This window comes from Enoplosus armatus, chromosome 3, assembly GCF_043641665.1.
Source record: "Enoplosus armatus isolate fEnoArm2 chromosome 3, fEnoArm2.hap1, whole genome shotgun sequence".
Classification (NCBI taxonomy): domain Eukaryota; kingdom Metazoa; phylum Chordata; class Actinopteri; order Centrarchiformes; family Enoplosidae; genus Enoplosus; species Enoplosus armatus.
In genome coordinates, this window is record NC_092182.1 from 12,331,994 (window position 1) to 12,354,410 (window position 22,417).

The 22,417-nt window shown below is 40.7% G+C and overlaps 3 protein-coding genes across 7 annotated transcripts in view; all 3 read right to left on the reverse strand.

The window, feature by feature from the left end:
* dip2bb (disco-interacting protein 2 homolog Bb) overlaps nt 1–2,184 on the reverse strand; it is a 35,139-nt gene extending 32,955 nt beyond the window's left edge. For all 5 annotated transcript variants that reach the window (XM_070903473.1, XM_070903475.1, XM_070903474.1 and 2 more), the window contains exon 1: nt 2,100–2,184. In XM_070903473.1, the coding sequence (XP_070759574.1) occupies nt 2,100–2,184 (85 nt within the window). The remainder of the gene's footprint in view (nt 1–2,099) is intronic.
* Nucleotides 2,185–2,931: 747 nt separating this feature from the next.
* Nucleotides 2,932–11,400, reverse strand: atf7b (activating transcription factor 7b). The gene is made up of 12 exons (XM_070902271.1): nt 11,328–11,400; nt 10,216–10,277; nt 9,703–9,799; nt 9,395–9,522; nt 9,129–9,254; nt 8,811–8,968; nt 7,582–7,678; nt 7,323–7,442; nt 7,002–7,151; nt 6,026–6,214; nt 5,777–5,882; nt 2,932–5,626 (listed from the first exon to the last, which is right to left on the reverse strand). Exons 1-12 carry the CDS (start codon nt 11,332–11,334, stop codon nt 5,403–5,405), a joined length of 1,464 nt encoding a protein of 487 aa, XP_070758372.1. The 5' UTR covers nt 11,335–11,400; the 3' UTR covers nt 2,932–5,402.
* Nucleotides 11,401–11,932: 532 nt separating this feature from the next.
* On the reverse strand, nt 11,933–21,707 carry larp4ab (La ribonucleoprotein 4Ab). Its single transcript, XM_070902349.1, has 14 exons — nt 21,563–21,707; nt 20,969–21,215; nt 20,118–20,254; nt 19,271–19,374; nt 18,877–18,987; nt 18,363–18,416; nt 17,349–17,561; nt 17,014–17,117; nt 16,159–16,389; nt 15,805–15,856; nt 15,516–15,680; nt 15,289–15,422; nt 15,020–15,197; nt 11,933–14,750 (listed from the first exon to the last, which is right to left on the reverse strand). Exons 1-14 carry the CDS (start codon nt 21,705–21,707, stop codon nt 14,373–14,375), a joined length of 2,253 nt encoding a protein of 750 aa, XP_070758450.1. The 3' UTR covers nt 11,933–14,372.
* Nucleotides 21,708–22,417: the final 710 nt, after the last annotated feature.

Sequence of the window (22,417 nt, forward strand, 5' to 3'; positions counted from 1 at the left end):
TTAGATAAGTAATTATCTCTGTTTGATATCACTATATATGTTTTGGACTGTAAGCTGAACAAAACAAGCTATTTGAAGATGAGACCTTTGGGTCTCTGAACTTGTGATACAGAAATAAATCAACAGATTAATTGATAACAGAAATAGTCACATGTTACAGCTCTAATATCCAGTAAATAACCTTCTAAGTGAATTCAATAAAGTTAAAACTGAAGTTAGTTTTCTGTCTTTTAAAATAATGTTCAACTGAGAAGGTGTATGTACTCATTTTATTCCAGATATTAAATTGGCTCCAGGACCAGGTCTGTGATTCTACATGTTCACTATAGACTTGACTCAAAACTCACATCTCAAGACTTCATCTGTGACTCGTGCAAAGTTGACTGAAACCATTTCACAATCAAAAGCTCACTATTTGGGTTCTATGGAACTTGCATTACGCACAGTTGAAGCCCAACAAAACAAGGGCTTTTGCAATCACAACACAGTGTTCAAACAACAATCCACTCCAGGTGAATGAATCTGTTACTATACCTGCCTTACATCCCTTACAAATAAGTGACTAAAGGATAAATATCACTGTTATAAATCTACAATTACTGTATTCCAGTACATACTGTACACTCGATTACACAGTGATTTCCCATCATCCACTGCCTCTCACCCATGTTAAGTGAGTTGAACACAGAATGAACATCCTCTCCTCCATTATCCAGCCTCATTATCACACAGTTAATTGCTGTCTATTATTAACCAGAGCACACACCTAACTCTACAGTAGCTCAGGTCAAAGCATTACGCAGCCCGACTCTGTTACACCCTGTGGATTTGACTAATAAATGACATTACATGAATGACATAATGTCAAGGTAAACTGATACCTTCAAAACAACAGGCAAGCTATTAAAGGAATGAGTATTGCTTTGTTAAATTACAAACTTTTACATCTTGTAGTTTATACATAAAATGCTTGAGCTTGGTTGTACTTTAAGATACTAAAGTAACATGGAACAAGTGACAGAAACATTCCCTGAGATCCACATGTAGGTTGTGTGGAAAACACTGCCAGCTAGTTTGTCTATTCAAATCTTCAAACACAAGTCCTGCATCGCCTTTTCATGAATGAGAGAAAAATATTCTTGACACTGACTTTGTTAGCATTACTAAAATCAGTAAAAATAGGCTGTAATGATGATAGACTGTAATGATGGCAAACTGTGTGAAGTTTCACCTGTCCTCTTACGTGGGCAAGACAGTTCCAGGTATCCGTGTGTCTGTGGTGCAAGAGGGACTGAGGCATCATTAGTGGCCCATACATCCCCCTGCTTGGCTCTCCATGTGAAACATAACATTACTCATCCACCCCCGGGCACCTGAGAACTGCACAGCACCAATCAAGCTGCTGCACTGTGATTCACAGTGTGAGGAGGAGACTTGCATAACAGCCAGCACCATATTCCCATTTCCCACAGTCATTCTTATAAAACAAATAACCCTCCTGTATCTGCTGCAGTTTCAGGGTCCAGGCTGTGAGAGCAGCAGCACATAGTGAGTGTTGAAAGGGCCACAGCATCATTTAGTGTCCACTGATGTCTGAGGCTGCGCGTGCGCGCACACACACACACACACACACACACACACAGGGCCTCGGGGTTGACAAACTTGACCCATTTTCCTCCACAGGAGTATATATGCTTATATAGCTGTAATGATGAGCAATGTTTGACATGCATGCAGGCAGATAATGTAGATCAAAACACGAAAATGGAGGGAAAAAAAGACTACAACATGCCAGATTAGTAACATAAACAGAGATTTGTGTCGCAATCTATGCAAATAAATGCCCTCTGTGTACAATGAAATCCACAAGGATACTTGATGGAGAAATGACAGCTTGAAAAAGGAGGTCAGTGTGTTTTTATCATTTGTTGTAGTCGTGCTCGGATCCACTGCAGCAGCACTGAGTCTCACCCAGCTGACACAGGACGGCTGTTTGTGGCTGATTTCATATAAACACGCTCAGGAGCCACACTTCACTTCCGTTAGCATTCACCACCGCCGCAGCTCAAACTATTAAACCCGCTGTGTGGACACCTTACCTTCGGATAGCTCCAGATCCAACTCCGCCAGCTGGTCCCTGACCTCTTTAGGCAGAGCCGACAGATCAACGCCGCGGTCGGCCATCGTTGGAAGCACAGCAGCCTGCGGGATGTTTGTGATATCTCGGATGACAGCGGGTACAGTCCAGCATGAAGCTAAGGGGGGAAAAAATCAAGATGTAGTAGCGGTGGTGTTTACTCCATTATCGCGACTCCCCGACACCGCCATGACTGTGGGAGATGGGAACAACTCGCCAGAGGAGTCTGTCAGTCACATGACCAGGGCTGATGGTAATTGCTGTGACAGGATGGTGGGATAAAGCAGACTCTCTGCTCCCTCTGCTGTTGTGTTTTTACAGCTGAGAGGAGGAACAGCATTCTTCCAGATCCAGCTCACCTGCCGCCCTCCCCTCAGGTGGAAAATAGTCACAGAGCTTGTAACATTAAGCATTGGATTTTCCGAAAGATAATTACTGTAATTTTTGGAAACTCTCTAAGGTCGTTTAACCTTTACAGCTGGTCTGGGGGTATTTTCAGAGTCTTCAAATACTCTTTTAACCATCTGGATGAAAAATATTCCATCTGCTGCACGATAAAAGATAAAGTTTTACCCATTTCTCAAGTTGCCCTACTGTTGCCTCACCAAACAAAGATGGCGGCCGGAAATGAAACATGTCTTCGCTCAATTTGTACAACATGAAACAAAAATAAAATGGTTTTATGGTCAGTTACATGTATATGTTGACATTAGGTTACATTGTTGACTATTGTTTCATATTTTTGTGTCGTACAAAATAAAAGGATATCACTGTCATTTCTACAGTTGCAACTTTTTTTTATTAGATTTTTCTTTTGGGAATTTTCTTTTGGACAGCTTGCGGGAAGAAGTAGACAGGAAACGGAGGAGAAGGGGGTATGATATGCAACAAATCTGTCATGTCACCGACCGGAATTGTGGTTATGCAGCAACCATTTGGACACCAAGTAAACACAATCATGACCTTTTATCAACTTTTATGTTAAGTATAGTGAACTTGTTAGCAAAGCTTCCCATTTACACTTCACATCCAGCCCAGAGCAACATTAGCATTCATTTGGAGTTGTGTTTCTGGCCATGTCATGTTTTTCCTCTTCAGCAATTCCTAAGCAAAATAACTGGTTTAGTTGCTAAATGCTCCTCTATGTTCACCAGCTATTCGCCAACTTTGTCTGTTTGCTGTTTGGCACTGGACAGGTAGTGTACAGTGGATTTTTAGAACTTTTTTTGCTGAAAACAGCTGCATGCTGCAGCCAAGCATGATGCTCTGAGAGTGACAAGACTGAGCGAAGTTGTGTGGTGCAAAACAATGAGCTGAAAGACCAACATGTAAAACACTCTACAGAGCTGAGGGGTACTGCAGAGTTGTCATATGATCCATGTTAATGTAAAAATATTGATTATGACAGCTAGGATTTTGGAAATGCATTCAGAACAGCATTAAGTATTGTTAAACAACTTCTGGGTTTTTATTTTTCTTTAAAAACAGATGCGTAGCTCTGTGCTTCAAATGTAATGGTGATACATGAGGCACCAAGTGGGAGCAGGTGAAAACACGCTGATGAGCTTCTTTTTCGTTAATTTATTTTATTATTTGCCGGAGACAACTTATTAATTAGTTGAGACTATACACAAGTAATTTTTCCCATCTTGAGGCCTGAGTATTTGACAAACTCCCTCCATACAGAGATCTTCGAGACTTTTTTTTTCATGTGGTTCAACCTCTGTTAAACACATAAAAGACATCTACCCTCTATAATAAAATAAAGGGACATACTATCACATGATGGAAAAACATGCCCACAGAGAAAAATAAAACATCTTAAAAACAATGACATGTTATAAAAAGAAAAAACACAGTGACAAGGGGAAAAACAACATGATAGTCTTGGAAGTACAATGTGGTATAAAATAATCTGCATTTCAAAACTTAAATTTCAAAAGAAGCACTTTGCACAAGTATTAAGTCTGCTTCACGATACAAGACGGCTTTTCAAATGTTGGAAAGCTCCCAAGACTAGGACATCTGTAATTCTCTACAGATGAACACTACTCACCTCTCTCATTCATTCAAGAATACTCCTCTTCACATTTTCTCTGGTCACCTCATAACTTTAGCTTTCAACTGAAATAGACCAAACCCCTCTCAGCGGCTGGGCTACACGTCAGCTAAATGCAAGAACATCAATATTCAATAGAAAAATATATTGCACTACTCTTTCCTCAACTGAAATGCCAGGGAAAACGATTTAAAATCTATTATGTTTGATTCTCATTTAAAAGGCCTTCTAAAGCTAACCATTTCAAGTGTGTTACATTAGGACTGAGGATGGAATCCTTACATAACAAGGAACATTTTTGCATCGATAATTTTGATGTTATAAAACAGAAGAAAAGCAGATCAACAAACAGTGATAGTATGATGAAGCACAAACAAACAGTGGTATTCTTCAGCGTCGAGTAATCCATGCAGTCAATAGGGTTTGATACATACACGACTAATGTAATGACATCCATTCCAAATGGCTTAAAAAGGGTGGTAAAAAAAGGCAGGCACACACTCACAGGGCAAACTGTGTACACATCTACAGTTTGGTTTGTTATGCACTCGGCTAAATTAACCGTCATGTGTATTTAAGGATAATTAACTCAAACGGGAGACAGACAGAAAACTTAAGGACAGGTTGAAAAGTAAACAAGCATTACAAACACTTTCCAGGTTGCCTTTTACTGCAAAGCCAGCCAATCTCCCACTGTACTTTCACTGCGCCAGCAAAACATTTTTACAACAACCAGTATCAGGCATAAAAATCTTTTCTTACAAATGAAAAATGCTAGTAAAATTGTCAGCCTGGAAAGCAACCAACCTCATCACAGCCAGTGTGTGGGACAAAGTTGGACCGAAGCTGCATTTTAAAAGTGAAATGAAAATAAACGTGGTATGACATAAAAAGATTTTCATTCATACTTTTCATCCCAATCTAAAACCTGTCATACCTGAACAAGAAATGACCCCAAACCCTGCAGAGTGAGTGTCCGACGTGTTATTCATATTTACATACAGAGAGTGACGAAGCTTCTCTGAACAGGGAGCCTGCTGGGACTGGAGGGTTGACGGAGGCACTGTGCCGTGTCTTTGTGTGATTATCATTGGCTGTGAGGGCAGGAGAGTATCTTAGTCTGGGGTGGGGGTCTTTTCAAACACTTTGCACCACTCCGGCCTCCAAATGCCACTCAAGTTCGTACTGGCTACCTGCGTCAGCACATCATCTCGGGGCTGACTGTGACTGCGTCGCCATGACAATCCCTCCCGGCTGGCCCGATCCCATGCCGGCCAAGACCGACATAGCCACCGCCTCTGCAGCGCGGACGCTCAGCCCGTTGATGGTGGCCCCTGGGCTGGAGGTCGAGGCGGGGGGTGACGGCCCGTGCTGGATAACTGCCGCTGGGGAGCCGATGGGTTCAGTGGAAGTATCCCTGGAGGTTTCCTCTCCTCCTGCAGCTAGAGACAGAGACAGAAACATTCACCCTTAAAGAGGTGAGCGAGTAAAAAGAACACATTAGATGGATGAGATGATCGATGGATCCTGACAAAATAAGTGTTACAGTGCAGGAAGCTCGTTGGTCAATTCATAGTTACCTAAGAAAGCTGCCTTCTTCTGCATGACAGTGACAGGGCAGTCTTTGTGGGCCAGGAGGAGCTGCTTCAGCTGTGCCACCTCATTCCTCAGTAGGGATACTTCATTCTGATGGCAACACAGAACATACAGCACACACACATCATTCCCAGCATGCCCCGTCTTGTCATATCATCAAGGAGGCCGATCTGCGAGCATGTTTAAGTTACCGATACAACCCTAGAGTGACAGGGAAATGGAGGAAGACTCACCGACAGGGAGACATTCATGTTGGCGAGATCATCTGCCTTCTTCTCCAAAGAGTTGACCCACAGCTTTCGTTTTTGCCTGCAGCGGGAGGCGGCCGCCCGGTTTCTCTCCAGAAAACGCTGCCTCCTCTCATCAGGGTCCATCTCTGTCGCTCGCCGCCGCCGGCCTCCTGTTGGCTGAGCGGGGGACACCTGAGGAATGACGAAAGAGGAAGATTTGAACTTTGCTTTTACTCAAAAGGCACAAAAATAACACAATGTGGCTTAGAAACTTTTAAATGAGGGCAGTAGTGCTATATGTGCCTTTAAGAATAAAATGAGTGCTAACAGCAGACACAGCAACACAAATGTGATCCCTATATAGGGGATGAAAGGTGAGCCTTCAGTCACTCATCTTTGACATTGAAATATCAATTTGTGAACACTCTTAACACACTTAAGTGCACACAATAATTTGTTTTGTTTCCCCAAGGCATTATCTATCTAATTCAATACTGTGTAAAAAAAAAGCACAAATGTCAACAAATTACAATTCTACTGTAGTTCTCTATCAACACAGTTGCTGCTTGATACCATTAAATATTTTGTGTGTGAAAACCACTGTATCGATCTGCTATCACTACAACAGGAAGTTGTATTGATAGTGAATCCAAACATTTAACTTTACCAGGGTAGGCAGTTCAAATGTTAACAAAGTATAGAACATAATGATTTGCAACCACTTTCAATACAATTTAGTTTACAATACACATTTAGTTGCAAAAATGGCCAAATATAATGTAAATTCATGTCAATCAAATACTCCTAATTTAAGCTGAGGGGAGTGTTTGATGTTCACGACAGATTTTGGGTGAAGTATTACGTTAGGGACCCATGTCATTGTATACATTTCAATCAAAGGTTTCCTGTATGCTGTAGGCATTTATGTGTCTGATCCTCGCTAAGATCTGTTTGTAAGCTTATACAGCACGTGTTTTACCTGGGGTTGGGCAGGTGATGGTGCGTCGGAGTTTTGAGTGGGTTGCTGGCTCTGTTCCTGCCGCTGGGGGACAGCAGGGATGGATCCTGCCCCCCCACCAGCCCCATCTTGTGCTCCTGGGCCCTGATTAGTTAGAACGGCCTTCAGTCGCTACAAAGACATACAGACAACCTCCATGTAGGTCACTTATTGTTTTGCTATTCTCTCAAAAAGATCTGTTAATTCATATGTAATACAACATGTTTAACGTGTTAAAAGCGACACATTATTTTTCAGAGCCTGCAGCCTACAAAATGATGCCAATACGACCAATCATCTCACCATCTTGGTCTCAGAGTGCAGGCTGTACCCAGACGGGGAGGATGACCCACTGCTGGCCCCGCCTACTGGAGGTCCTGGAATCCCAGGGATGTTAGGCACTGAGTTCACTGGCCGTGCGAGCTCCACATTATAACAAATAGAGAGAGATAGAGAGAGAGAGAGAGAAACAGAGGGAATATGGTAAATAAATAAAAAATATATAACAATTTACAAAGTATCATTTGTTATATTTATTTGCCAAGTTTTGAAAATGACTTACAGATATAACTGAGGTCATCTGTACAGGACTAGGCAGGAGGGGGACTGTCTGCCCATTGGGGAGGTGCCTCACCAGTGGATAAGAGCCTGTTGGGGAGCTGTTGACAAAATCAGATACTTGTAAAAGGCTGGTCCTCCATTCTGTGCCCATTGACATAATACAGATTTTGCCGACAGACAAGTGCTAAGTGCTAATTGTACCTAGCCTTTCAAGTCCCAATAAAATGGTGGTTAGAGCAAGACAATATGTGGTGGCCGAGGGATTTGATTTGATCTCTCAAAAGTAGGCATGATTTAGCGAGTCACTGCAGAATCTCAGCAATAATGGAGCTGTAGAGGACTGTTAGCCTCCACCCACACCTGCCTCACATGTGTTGTTAGATCAGGAAGCAGAGGATGATGGAGAAATACATAAATTAGACCTCAAGCATGCTGCCTTTGAAATATTGCTGATCTGACATCTAAACATGCACCTTCTCAGAAATGAAACAGGGTTTACTTTGTGCTATGGATGACCTTGCGTTTCTTGACTGTGCTTTCTTGCTATAACACACTTATGGGGAGCTTCGATGATGAACTCAGAAAGACACAATAGTGGGAGAGACAAAAACAATCTGAATCTAATTAAAAACAACAAATGTCCAACAGTATGTAGATATGATGATACATGTAGTAATTCAACACATCATGCTCACAAAATAATTTAGATGGACGTAAGGCATGAGGAGCTACAGCAGGAGCAGCTCCCATGTGACACTGCTTTGCGATGATGCCTGTCAAACAGCAGCCTCAGCGACACTTAAACGACCTGTGTGTTAAAAAACATCTTCTGACCACCTCTTGATAATGCAATTATCTGGACACGTGTGGCATCTACATCACCAGCTACTCAGTAGCCCAGTGATGGCCATGATTTTACTTTAAACCCATTTGTAGCTTACAAAAATCCAGATCTAGAACGTTTTGGTCTAGAGAGGGCATGTATAGTTTGACATAAGCTAGCCAATAATTCAACCTACAGAAAATTGAGATATTTCCACTTAATTAGAGCTTAATCTTATAGCAAACAACTGCTCGAACCTTGATTGCTGGTGTTATAGAGTTACTTGTTAGTTGGTGAGGTGAATTCCTCCCCAAGACTGACATATTTGTACATTTTCCCAGGCACTAATTCAGTTTGAGAAGTTTTGCAAATACAGATGCAAATGACAGGAACAAACTGTAGTTTACCTAAGCTGTCTGTTGGAGGGTGGAGCTTGCGTGATGACAGATGTTGGAGATGGCAGAGTTGGGTGTAGTGGGTCATTACTCAGGTGAAGGGGAAGAGAACCTGGACGCACAATGGTTGGAGTGGGGGCAGAGCTAGCCACAGGCTTTGTGAGAATATCCTGTTGACAAATCAAACAATGCTAGTTATTTTCCATTCATACATTTACTTTGTCTGCATGATCAGGGAACCAATTATTGATGTTCAAGTGGCATAAGTCTTCAGCTTGCTGACCACACGAAAGCACAGTTTGTGGCAATACATTGTAGCTTGCCTCTCACCCTTGAGTCTCTGCTGTCGTCTGACATGCTGGACGAGGAATCTGGACTTCCGGGAGAGGAAGAATCCACTTGTAAAGGACCCTCATCCTCATCTTTTGCTTCAGATGGCGTTTGTAAAGGTGCAGCCTTAGAGCAAAGGGGAGAAAATGAATATAACCTTTCAGATCATTTAAACTAATATAATGGTGATATCATTTTTATCTGATGATCAGAGGAAACCAACAGAGTGCTATTCACTCAACGAGTACATTCATCCTTTTTCTTACCGGGTGTTTTGTCCTGTGCTCGTCTTCGTGTGCTTTGCTAAACTCCTGTTCAAAGGAGCTGGCTAGCTCATTGAATAGCCCGACCTCCTCACAGTTCTTCAGGAAACGTGTGGGTGTCGGGGTCTGGTCTGCACAAAAGACACAAAACATATATTATGTTAGTCGAGAGGGTTACGGGACAGAAATATCTCCTTCCCGACAGACATCACAGTAATATATCAATACAGGTCTTCATAACATCGACAGCTTTATAACTCCTCAATTCAGATGAATTTAACAAATATAAATGTAAATGGTAATGTCATTACCTGCAATAATAACAGAGTCTGTTCTGGCAGGACCAAATTTTAATGTCATTTCATGCTTGTGTTTGTGGACTGACAGGTGGTCTTCATTTGTGAATCTCTGCAAAAAAAACAAAACACAGCAGATAATAAAAACAGAGTAGTACAGTATTGATGTAAATAATGTAAGTAATGTAAGTTTACTATATACTGTGCTGCTGACAAAGAATTAATCAAAATAACTTAATTATAGATGATGTGAGATGAACAATAACACCTGCTTCCTGTGCAGATGGTCCACAGTGAGGTAGGGCACTATATAAGCTGTCTTATTTGTACTAACTGTCTACTATTTTGGCATTCGTACAGTACCGTAACTGCAAAGTTAGCTGTAAGCTTAATTGCCATGAGCCCATGTAATAATAAGAAAGAGGCATGGGTTTGTTTCAGATTTCTGGCCTGGATGATCAGAGGCGTCAAATGAAAACAGAGTGAAAGAGCGTCATGTATATGAATCAATGTGGTGAGAATTCATACCTGCCCACATCCAAGGGCAGTGCATACAAAAGGTCGATCATCCCCCATCTCAGACAAATTTTCTGTGAAACAGAGCAAAAAACAGTGCAACTTGTTATCGGCTGTATTCATTTATGCATATGGAGGTAATCAAACAACTAATGCTTAAGTAACTACTACTTAATGTTTCAATGGTGTATTTTTTTATTGATCTGTATTTTCTGTAGGCCACTGACACATTGAGGTATGTTAGCGTGTGTTTTAACTTGCTCATGTATCAACCTACAGCATCAGTCTTCATGACATGAATGCCATGCACCTGTTGAGAACTACAATCTGTTTAGCGCCATTAATTGGATGTGCTCATCTGTGACCAAGAATGTAGAACAACATGGTAACACAAATCCTAGTGACAACTGGTTAGGAGGCAAACATGTCGAAGACTGTAGGCCTGTTTGGAGCATTTGCTTCGGACTGTGTCGAGGATAATCGGGGGACTAATCTAGCGTTAAAACGGGAGCGATGAGGCAGCATAGCCATAACAAGCTACCATGCAACCTAACGTTACCCCTACAGTGCCATCAAGTCATTTGCGTTGGCTGGCTATCACTGTTGAGGTCGTTCGGCTACAAACTATAGCTAGCTAGGTGGCTCAGGTTACGGACTGTGGATAGGTTAACCTAAAATGCCAATTCTTTGGCTAGCTCTGACTTTATGAGAGATAGGCCTTAAACTAGCATAACCTTATCGCCTACCACACCAAAACATTTTGTTTCCGAAACCTGACAGCCGTGTCATTTTAACGAACGTGGAAGCTAACATCATGGAAACTAATTACAGATAACGGACGGTCGGATACGCCTCGCAAAGCGAAATGTGTAATGTAGCTACCAGTCACAACACAGCTAGCTAAGCTAATGCTAACCGCTAATCGAAGCTACGTCTAGCTTACCTTGCGAGTTCACACTACAGGTCCGCCAAGTTAGTAGCTAAACGTTAGCACGCTAATGCTAAAGAAAGCTGTAGTCATAAACTAAGCTACCATCTCGTGAAAACATCATGGACACTGAGTGAATATATTTCGCTAAAAATCACATTTTACGTTAGATGATTCGAAATGTGAGTAAACTCACCCGACATTTAAACAGCCTCTGGACTCCCCCCTCCCTGCTCCGGACAGTGCTGCTGCGCTGCTGCCTAGCCGTTGTTGACACTGACACTTCCATTAACAAAACACCGCGAGAGCTGGAACTTGGCAGAGTATTGCGTAATAGGATTTATGTCGGCGAAAAACGTGAACGTGATGTTGAAGCCACTGATATTTAACTTTTTTACAAATCCTCCGATTATTTACGTAATACTTAATTTTTTACATATCGATACAAATGCTATGCCGTTGTGTTAGTGTCACTCATCGATGAAATCTCCTGAACACACTCACTAAAGATCTTAAGCCAAATATGCTTATAACAGTTACATAAGGTTTAAGGTTATTTCCGGATGGTTGCTTGGAAGATGACATGTTAAAATCCGTTAACGAATCCTCTCTAGAGCTGTGTGGCGGCACATTGACACTGCCCATGTCTGTCCTGTCAGTTGTGCTAAACAAAACATATGTCAGGTTTAAATATTAGAAAATTGACAGTTCACACATCTGAGGTATCTGATAACTTATTCACATCTACTGTATGTGAAACTGCAATGATGTTGTACAAACATACACAACGTAAAAGACATGATTGTTTAAAAATAAATCTTTATTTTCATACATCAGGCTCAGCAATAAAATATTCACTTGATAAACCAGTGTGTACTTGGCTGAAAATTGCAATCCCATGTTTGATTGTGAGTTATAAGCAGGATTCTGACACAAGACTGACATTGCATTGACAAGCTAACAAAATATACTGCATCATACACATGTAATGGACACAAAAACATGCACACACACACATTAAGCTCCACTCCAAGCAGCCCCAGCCCTGCAGCTTTAATTAAGGTTTACATTGGACAGGATCTAGTGTCTCTGGGTGTCATAAACTGATATTGACAACTGACTAACCAGCCTTGTTCAGTGTGACAAATTGATGTGCTCAAAATTCTTGCACTCTTTATACTGAAATGACACACTGTTAAGGCACTGGAGGTTTGGTTTGAGATAATAGTTCCATGTAGTCTGAAGCAGAAGCAATCTCTTTCTCGCACGAGTTTACACCATCAGACAGACATATATACACAGGAGACACCAGAATTATTGATTACAAGACACAAAATACTGTACACAGCAGTCAAGCCCCCACAAGTGGAGGACTCAAAACCCTTATCTAAGGCAAAATGTTTTATCCCCCTAATCCTGAAAACCTGTAATTCTTTATCTTCACTCAATTTTTGTTTTTTCATTTTCATTTGCAACACCACAGACTATTCAGATGAAATGACAACACAAAAATCAAACACATTTAAGCATAAATTGAGCATTTCTGTGCAACACTTTTTCATTTCTTACATCTATAATGATTAAAAGCCTTGACATCAAAGCATGGTGCATTTCAATTCAAAGCACTACAGGTACAGGCATGTTCTGTTCATTGTTGAGCCACGAGTGTCTGTATAGATCAGTATCCAACTCAGTCAATAACCAAGTATCTATTCTCGGATCAGTCTACACACCCACTCACAAATACTACAGAAACATTGAACAACATGAAAAGAAAAACATTACAACATGAATAGAAAATGAAACTCTATAGCAGGAAATCAATTACATTAACAATCAAAAATAAATCAGTATATATAAACTCAAGGAAAGTTACTACATATAGACATTTACAAAATTAAGCTCAAAAGTGGTTTTATGCCAAAAGGACTCGATTCGACTGAAGCCAATCAAAACAGATGATGCAGGATTTAATGTCACCAAATCAAGTTTAGACACATGTCATGGCATCATACAGCTACTTTCATCAAGAAGAGGCCACAAATTTATATTTCTGCTCCTGAGATCATCCAATATGTTTTAGCAATTCACATGCAGATGCTAGTCACCAACGACTGACAGCTAATTCTTCAAGATCTACCATCCTACTCTAAAAACTTTCCTGAAACTAAAGATGCACAACTATCCATATCATAAGTCGGGCCTGAAACCAAAGTTAAGCATCTAACCCATTAATCTCGCTCTGTGAGACAGGTACCAGCATTACTGATATCTGATAAAACACGGAGACAGTGTTTCTGCTACTGCTTATGTCCAATAACCCTCAGCAACAGTAGATATTTGGCTACTGTTCTCATTGGTATTCATGCTCTACAAGTTTTACAAGATATAATGATTGGCACAGGAGTTAAATCACTGATTCAATCCTGCAGAAACTAAAAAAGCAGATACTCCAGTAAGAATACAGGGATTATTTCAAATGTTAGCAGTATTGATCCAATAACTGCATCACACAGAAAACTACTGCTAAAACATTGAAGGATTATAATCATTACATGACGCAATATTCTGAATCCATGTAAGTATTCACCACCATCATTTGAGAGCAAATCATCACAATCATCAACATTTCTTCAAATATTGCTACCCATCATCAAAAGTTCAAACTTTCTGTAGTTAATCACACCCCACTGTTTCTATGATTCTGCCATTGATTCAACACGTTCCATTTAATAAATAAATCCTATATCCTTGATTTCAATGCACAACAAATTCGACAAAAAGCTCAAAATGAATCATATGTCAATAACTCTCAATAAAAAGCAAATGTGCCTCATTGTCATGGATGTTGATGTTTGCTAAACATTAGACTACCTTATAATTAAAAGCAACAAGATCCCTCTTTCGCCCTCTCATGCTCTCAAACACATTTACACTACAGATTTAGCATTTAATGGAGGCATTTTTTGATAACGTCATGGTGATATTACCTTAAGCAAAGTATGTTTTATCACTCCAAAAGTCTGTAATTCTGTCAGCAGACTATATGCATTTTCCTCAAAGGGACATCTATTTACAGTCTTCCCAAATAATTTCAGGTCTGCAACAATGTTTAGAGATTCTTTGAAAAAGTCTGTCAAATGAAATATATTCATCTGTCTATTTACATATATTATATATTTACAAATATATTGTTTTCATTCCGTTTTAGTTCATGTTTTATAGGTTCCTTTTTCTCTAGTTATTTTGGTGACCTTGGGGGAATGTTCTGTTCTTTGCCACTGCGTCTGGCTCCGCGCTGTGGGGAAAACTGTTTGCCAGTGTTCAGGCCACTCTGATGCTCCTGAATCTTCAGTGATGCACCTCCGAGTCTGACTTGGCCATTCGCCCCTCTGAAGGATCGTAGTGGTTGACGAGGAGGGCGGCTGTCTCCGGATTTCTCTCGTTTGTCTGTAATGCGTCTGGAGCTGGGACGAGGCTCCTCAACCCTGTTGACCTTGAGCTCTTGCAGGGGCTGGCTGGCAGAGGAGGCAGGAGGGGAAGGAGAGGGCGTCTGTGCTGGTGGCGGATCCTTGGCCTGCCTCTGGCACACCTCTGCATAGCTGAGCTTTTTTGGCCCCTGGTTAGAGAATAATAGGTGATTTACACAAACATTATGCCCACTTGAAGACCATATGATCCGAAATATTAAAATACTCCCATCATTAACACAATTACCATTGAGATTAAGACGTTTATTATTATTATTTCCAAGACTCAATGTAATTTGCAACAATAAACAAAGCACAGTATACAGGGGCCTTAGAATGACCTATGAGTCAACAGGGAGCTATAAGCTGATGTTGCTGTGGGCTAATGTGGCACTCCAGATGAGAAGGCAGGCCTTACCAGCTCTGATGTTGGAGTTGGGGGAGATGGGGAAGGTGCTTCTGTAGAAACAGACTGGCTGCAGGCAGAGGGGGTATGTTCAGAGGCTGCTGGGGAGGCAGTCTGCATGGACGAGGAGATTTTTCCCTCTGGAATAGGAGGTTCATCTTTATCCTCTTCCTTTACTGAAGGAGAAACACTAAATCGACACAAAAAGTAAAAGGTAAGCAATTTTCAATGTATATGCCCTTTTTATTCACAGACATGTATTAGCTTGATGTATACTTTACCTTGAGACTGGTGGTGCCACTGTGTGCGTTGCCACAGGAGCAGGTTTAGCAACTGGGGTCACAGATTCAGGTTTGCTAACAGCATCTTCTGAGGTGTTTGTGTGTCGGGTCTCGTTAATCTCTTGGCTCACACACTGAAACGATCAAGGATTTAAAATGATGATGTGCATTTACACAACTGTCAAATCTATTCAATCTAAAACTATCAAAGAGGACAAGATATGTACCTTGTTTGTCACCTTTAGGCCACGCACAACATCAGAGAGACGCATCTCTGACGAAGTTTCTCCCCGCATGCTGACCACAGATCCCGGCAAAGGAGGGAAATTGGAAGCTGCCAGGTCAAACTTTGGTGGGGGGGGTGCCTTGGCTTCCATCACAGGGACAGGCCTCTGTAATTTTCATAACAGTTTAAGTCAAGTGTAAGATAAGAAACACTATGTGAAGCTTGCCACATAAACAGTGTAGAAACACAATTGTTTAGTGGAAAAAAATAAATAAATAAAATGCGTTTACCATGGTATGTTCATCTTCTCTTTTCCTCCTCGTGCCTCTGTGGCTACCTCTCCTGCAATGAAGACATATCATTTGCACTTTTAGATACTGTTTTACATATGAAAGTTACATTTTCAAGTAAAAAAAAAACAAAAAACAAAGAATGCAATTACTTGTATTTCCCTGGAACTGTGAAAACTAAAAACAAATTTGATTTCAAGCTGTTTCCACTAACTGTGTGAAGTCTAGACAATACAACTTTGAGAGGTGAAAACTATTCACAACACATAACACTTGCCTCAATGCACATTAGCCTGTCACATTTTGGTTGTAAATCTTCATCTCCATAGTGTTAATAATATAATATTCTCTCACCTGCCCCGTCCAGCCCCACTCAGATATCCACTGGGTATGGTGGCATGTGGAGAAATGTCTTTAAGGCTGAAGGAGAGCATAGAGACTGTCCCTGAAGCGGTGCCAGTCGGTGTCCCCGATGTCTGGAGGGGCTGTGGACTCAAGGGACCAGACAAGCCATCCATCAGGGTCCCTGGAGCCAAAGAAGAATGGGGCACATCTCCAGGCCTAGGGTGACCCTTATCATGGTTTCTAGGCATAAACAAAAGGACACACATTTCTTACTACTGAATATCAGCTCTGCCACGAAAAAGTTAATTTTAATTCTTAAGAGCTGTGCAAGTATAATCAATTACTTGAATAAGAGAGGGTGAACACATTAAGATGGTAGTAAAAGGTTGTGACAATGCTACAGCAAAAGAGATCAGGATTAAAATGGTAAACAAGTATTTTCAACTGTAAAATAGTTTTTATAGAGAATTTGCGTTGTTTTTTGTTTTTGTTTTTTTAAATGGAAATAATTTGTAGACACACTTCTTCCAAACATGTGGCTCAAATTCAAACAAAGATATTTAAACCAGTACAAAACTCAAACATCTTAAATGTATTAATTAGATCAATTTCCAGTGGCTTTATATGTGCAAAATAAAATGGCAAGGGAATTTGTGATTGTTTTAAAGCAATATATAAATCACATCCTAGCACTCGTGGCGAGTCTTTCTGCAATTTAGGTAGAGACTGTGAGAGAGTAAGAGGCTAATTAATATCTTATGTGCTTCAAATGTGATATATATTTCATGAAACAGAGGTCATTTAGACTGGACAGCATTACTATGAATGAGAGAGAGTTATCGTGTCATCATGACTGGCACCTACCGGTTCCTGCTCACGGGTCGATGGGCGTCAATGGAGCTCATGTTTCCTTTGTAGTTCCCAGGACTGCTGAAAGCATTCATGAATCCATCGTTTGGGAAAGGGGCCTGATATCAGAAAGGCAGAAGAAAATCAAATAAGACTGCTCCACAAAAACATCTCTGATGCTCTGAACAATACATCTGTGTATGGACTAAAGCTGAGAATATTAACTGCAATAGACACTACTATGACCACCTTGACATGATCAAATTTTGACAATGTTAAACCTAAATTTTTCTGGACAAAAAGAACTTGTAAATTTCTAAATATTCTGAACAATACATTCAGGTTCTCACCAGTGGTGTGTCAAAATAAGGCATGATGGAAGGGTTCCAAGAGGGAGACACCACAGGGTATACAGGGTACTGCTGCTGAGGGCTGTACACCTGCTGCATGTAGACTGGGGAGCCATACTGAGCCTGTGGTTGGGCATGTTGACTGTACACACTGGAGTCCACACTGCGGAAACCGTTCTTACCAAAGAATGTGTTAATGGCCTTAATGCGGGCCTGGAGGGAGAGAAAGCGAAAGAAAGAAGAGAATCAGGTATGTTTGCTAGGAGTGAAGATGTGACACCTCCACTGTACCTATGATCAGTGGCATTGTAGCGCTGTATTATTCTTTAGTCCCCTCAGATCTTATAAACTCACGGTCATTAGGCCATAAAACACTGCACTGACAAGGGGAAAGAAGGAGGGAGGGAGAGGGAGTGAGGCTAAAGGAGGATGAGGATGAGGGAGAGCGTAGAAGCAGAGATACAGCAGATTGATAGAAAACAGATGAAAAGTTCCTCCCAGCCAGCCACAGTGCATATGGGTCCTTCCAAGCGCGATACTGATCATCACTGGGGTTTTGACACAACCGTTAATAAGTCACAGCCTCATTTGTTTTATGAGGGGAAAAAGGGCACACAAGGTCAAATCAAAGTCCAGCTGAAAAGGGATATATTAGTTACCTAAAATGCAAAACTTAAATGTCACATTGTGATAAGAAGGGCATATCTGGAGATATGGGTGTGTGACAGTTCTGACAAACACCTCCTTGCTTATCAGTCTCTGCACACAAATCCCAAGGTCACTCCTGAGGCTACGGCTTAGCCAAACGGCCTGGCCTAGAGAGCAGTGACGTGACAGTGGACAACACAACTAGTCTTGTGTAACACACGGTTTGCTGGGTTCCATACTACTGTCCAAATTAGAACCAATAAGCAGCATTGATCCAGCCTGAGATAAAAACTTCACTCAGTAGCATACTAAATCAGTCAAAAAAAGAGTAAATTACTGGTTATGCAATTCAGTGACAGAATTTACCATGATTGGTTTTCCCAGGAACATTTTCACTTCCTCTCTTAGGTATCTGTAAGCCTGAGGACAAAAAAAAAACCAATGTATTCACAATATTGTACAATCTGTGTTGGTTCCTTCGAAAAATAAAAACTAACAGCTTTTCACCACCCTCAACCCCAGAGCACTAGTGTAATGTTCAGTGCTTATAACTGTAAACTTGTTACATGCGTATAACAATTTGAAGTTTCTGTAATAAGTCACAGAATTTCTTGATAGCCTCAACCCTTAAGTTACTGCATGTAACAAAGGGAACAGGCCATTGTAATCAAGAATTATGAAATCCAAATCTTACACCAGCACCAAGGTCATGGAAGTCACCTTTGATTTAAAAGAGTGGTTATATTGTAAAAGTTCAATGTTTGTAGGAAATGATATATGGCACACTAATATAAATTAAGCATTCAACCAAAATATAACTATATTCTAATCTAACTTTTCCTCAGGGGGCTTTGATGTGGTTATGAATGTGGAGACGTACCTGAAGTGCATCCATATCGGACTGAAATGTTATGTACCAGTTGCTGTTGTGTGCAAACTCAGCACTTAATGCTTTTGGACAGTTGTCACTCTTAAACAGAGCCTCCACTTCCTGTGAAAGAGATGTAAGACACAGGTTACACATTTCTGCCTCCAGCACTGAACTCATACAACATCTCCCCTTAATGAGCCATGATATACCCACAACAACAATTTAATCCACAAAGTTTAAACATCAAAATGCAGTGAGGCAGGTCTATAACTGACCTCTTGTCAGCAGCTTTGTTTGATCAGAGTGTCAGTAAGCACAAGCATGTGGCAGCACCTCATTTAATGTACAGTGAGATCACTGGGTGTTGTGATGTGCTTAGTATACAGTATGGAACTTTCTTTACCTCAACTGGCGTAGTCTCTGGGACCTCTCTCAGGATAATGATGCAGCGACTGTGGTTGGGCCGAACCTTCTCTCCAGTTTCATCAACTTGCACCATGGGAGATTCTGTAACAGAGACACAACATGAATATAAGGTTTTCACCAGCTGGAAGTAACTTGAGGGCCCCTCATACACCTACATAGTGTGTTGTTGGAGAATATGCCTCTTTCTCTGGCAGCATTTCATTTCTTATTTTGTTCATGCCAGGAGTTTGTTTATTAACTACAAACACTTGAGTGCGAGTGCACATTCTGGCAAGCTTTCTCAGTGCCCTTATCAACACAACCAAACCCTGGTCAGGAGAACTATGATAAAAAAAAAACATAAATGTTACCAGACGTGGTAAGCATCACAGGAAAGAACATGCTCCTCATTTTATAAAACCAGCAGAAATCCACTGTGGAGGCAACATCATGTTGTAGAGATCTTAGCAGTGACACACTGCATTTAACGGTTACTGGTGACTCTGGTGATCTTGACAACATCTCCTCTGCTGTGAACAGTTTACTAGGTGACAGCTCTAAACAAAAGCCTCACATATTTTGTGTATGGCTTTTGCAGTTTGAAATAATCATTCAGTGTTTCAATTTTTATACTCTTAGTTAAGGTGGTCACTTATTCAAGTGGAACAGGAAACCTCCCCAATTAAAAACTGCAGGAGACCCTCAACTTAAGACCTGCATTGTTCACACAAACCCCATTCCACTTATGTTATAAAATGTTTTATGTGCATTGTGTCTGTAAACTTAAGTGTCGGTGAATCTGCAAGCATTTCTCAGAAATACAGGGAGAACAGCAGTACTGGTACCTCGCAGTACATCCAGAATGAGGTCCATGTCAGTGGTAAGGGCTTTGATGTCCTCCATGCAAGCAATGGTCCAGATGGGAACAAACTGATCACTGTCCATCTGGGATATCAGGTACAGGTCCTTTGATAGGTTCTCTCTGCAAACAACCAAAACAACATTGGACTAAAAACATAATTCAAAATGTCTGCCACGTTAAAAGAGTAATTTTGAAGACTCCCATGTCAAAACATTAGAACTCTGATGGAACACAAGATTTATTCAATCCCTCTATTCATCATACATGAATTGCTTCAGACCTTTACAGTTAAGCTCAAAGTCTCCCACCATATAAAGTAGTTAATGACTGTAATAAGCGTAGGAGTGTACGGATTCATTCGGTGCATAAATTATGAATTCTGCCAAATTAATGTACACATTTGTGTTGTATTTTAAGGATACTGCTCAAAACATAACTCTTCTGCTACGTTTAACCTCGTAGGAAAATACTGATAGCCTGAAGAAACCCCTTGGTTTAGACTAATGGTTATTTAATTGTATCATGGTTTGAACAACTGACTCAAGAAAGAAAAATGAAAATCACTCTCAAATCAAATTGCCAAATTGAAGAATTAAATTCCATCAATGGCTGTGAGGCCAGTGATTCATGAAATGAGTACACTTCAGTATAGGCAAATATACTCCATTGAGAAAAGAGTTGGTTCTATGCCGTTATGAAACATATCCCAAGTCAATTCAATTACTCATTACTAATGCTGTTCATGTTGATGTATGCACACATACATACATACGGTCCAGCCAGTGCAATTAAGTTAAAAAAAAGTTGTACTTTGTACATTGCTAAACTACTCACCTAGAAAAGCAGAACTCAAGCTGTTTCTTCAAAGACTCTCTTAGGTTCTCCGCAGACATTGGTTGTTCCTTAGAAACATCATCATCTATGGCGGATTCGCATAGTGGGTCAAAGACTAAATACCTCACGTCAGGGTGGTCAGTGCCATTCACAATGCCCTCTGTGGGTACAGGGGCATAGTCAGCAGTAATGTCAGGATATTCAGTGTCGTATCCTTTTCCCCCTGAAGAGGAAACGTCTGAGTAACCTAAGGTAGAGAAGGCAAGCAGTAAGAAAATGGTTAACTGTCATGTTTAGACAACATCATCTAATGCTAATGCAAACAAGCTTTGTCATGCTTTGTCTTTGCTGCCTAACCCTGAGGACAAGAGTTACAACAATCTCCTCAATACCATGTCTACTGTAATTATCTTGGAAAGCTCAACAAATATACATGTCTATACGTGTCACACAGAGACTATCCCCATACTTTAGTGATGTGACAGTGCAGGAGAGACAATGGTTTGGTTTTCATGAAAAATGTGCATGAGGAGAAAATGAAGATAAACTCAAGTTAGAAACATTATCTGCACACAGAACTGAATAAGTTCATACCATCGGTCATCTCAGAGGGAGGAGGGTAGGTCAGCAGCCAAGGAGAATCCTCAGTCTCCTCTGGGATGTCATTCTGGTGGGCAGGAATCTCCTGCCATACTTTAGCGTTGGGGTTCAGACCAGCTCCCTTTGTGGTAACCTGCATAATTATAAAGAATACACTGAGTTACAGAAAATTGTTTTGGTCACAAATCTTATACATTATGATACAGGAAACGCAATAGTGTAGTTTGAGCTTGAAAGCGGTATTTTGATCCTGCAAGTGATTTCAGACATGCGTGATATCAGTCAGAAATTGGTATTCAAAACTGTTAGGTTTCCAAAAGTGGAGCCAGGACTTGGAGGCTAGACTAGTGTCTGTTGGACATTTTAAAAAAAATAGATCATTTGCGAAGAGTTGTGTGTAGTGTGAAACTGCTAAGTGGTGTAGTGTATAAAGTACTGTTAGGCAATAAATGATCAAATACAGAAGCCTCTTGCGAATCACCGCTTATGCTTTCCACAACTGCAGTTAATGTTGAAAATGAGTCCAGCCTTCAAACAAGATCATTTGTTTAATATTATATAACCCAATAATATGTATCACAGATCCATGTAATACATTTATATAAAATAATCCAGAAGGGAACATTAGATCAGCATGAAATTACTAAGTAATGGATAAGGTATGAAAGCAGTTTTTACATGTTGTAAGCCATTCACGCAACACTACTACGCAACATCAAACCAAAATAACAGCATTAAGCCCTAACACCATTCAGAGCTGACTCCCTGGCTCGAATATATCATAGCCAATCCAATGAATGAAGCTAGTTTATCTAAGATCTTATAATACAGCTTTCCGTCTTTGCAAGA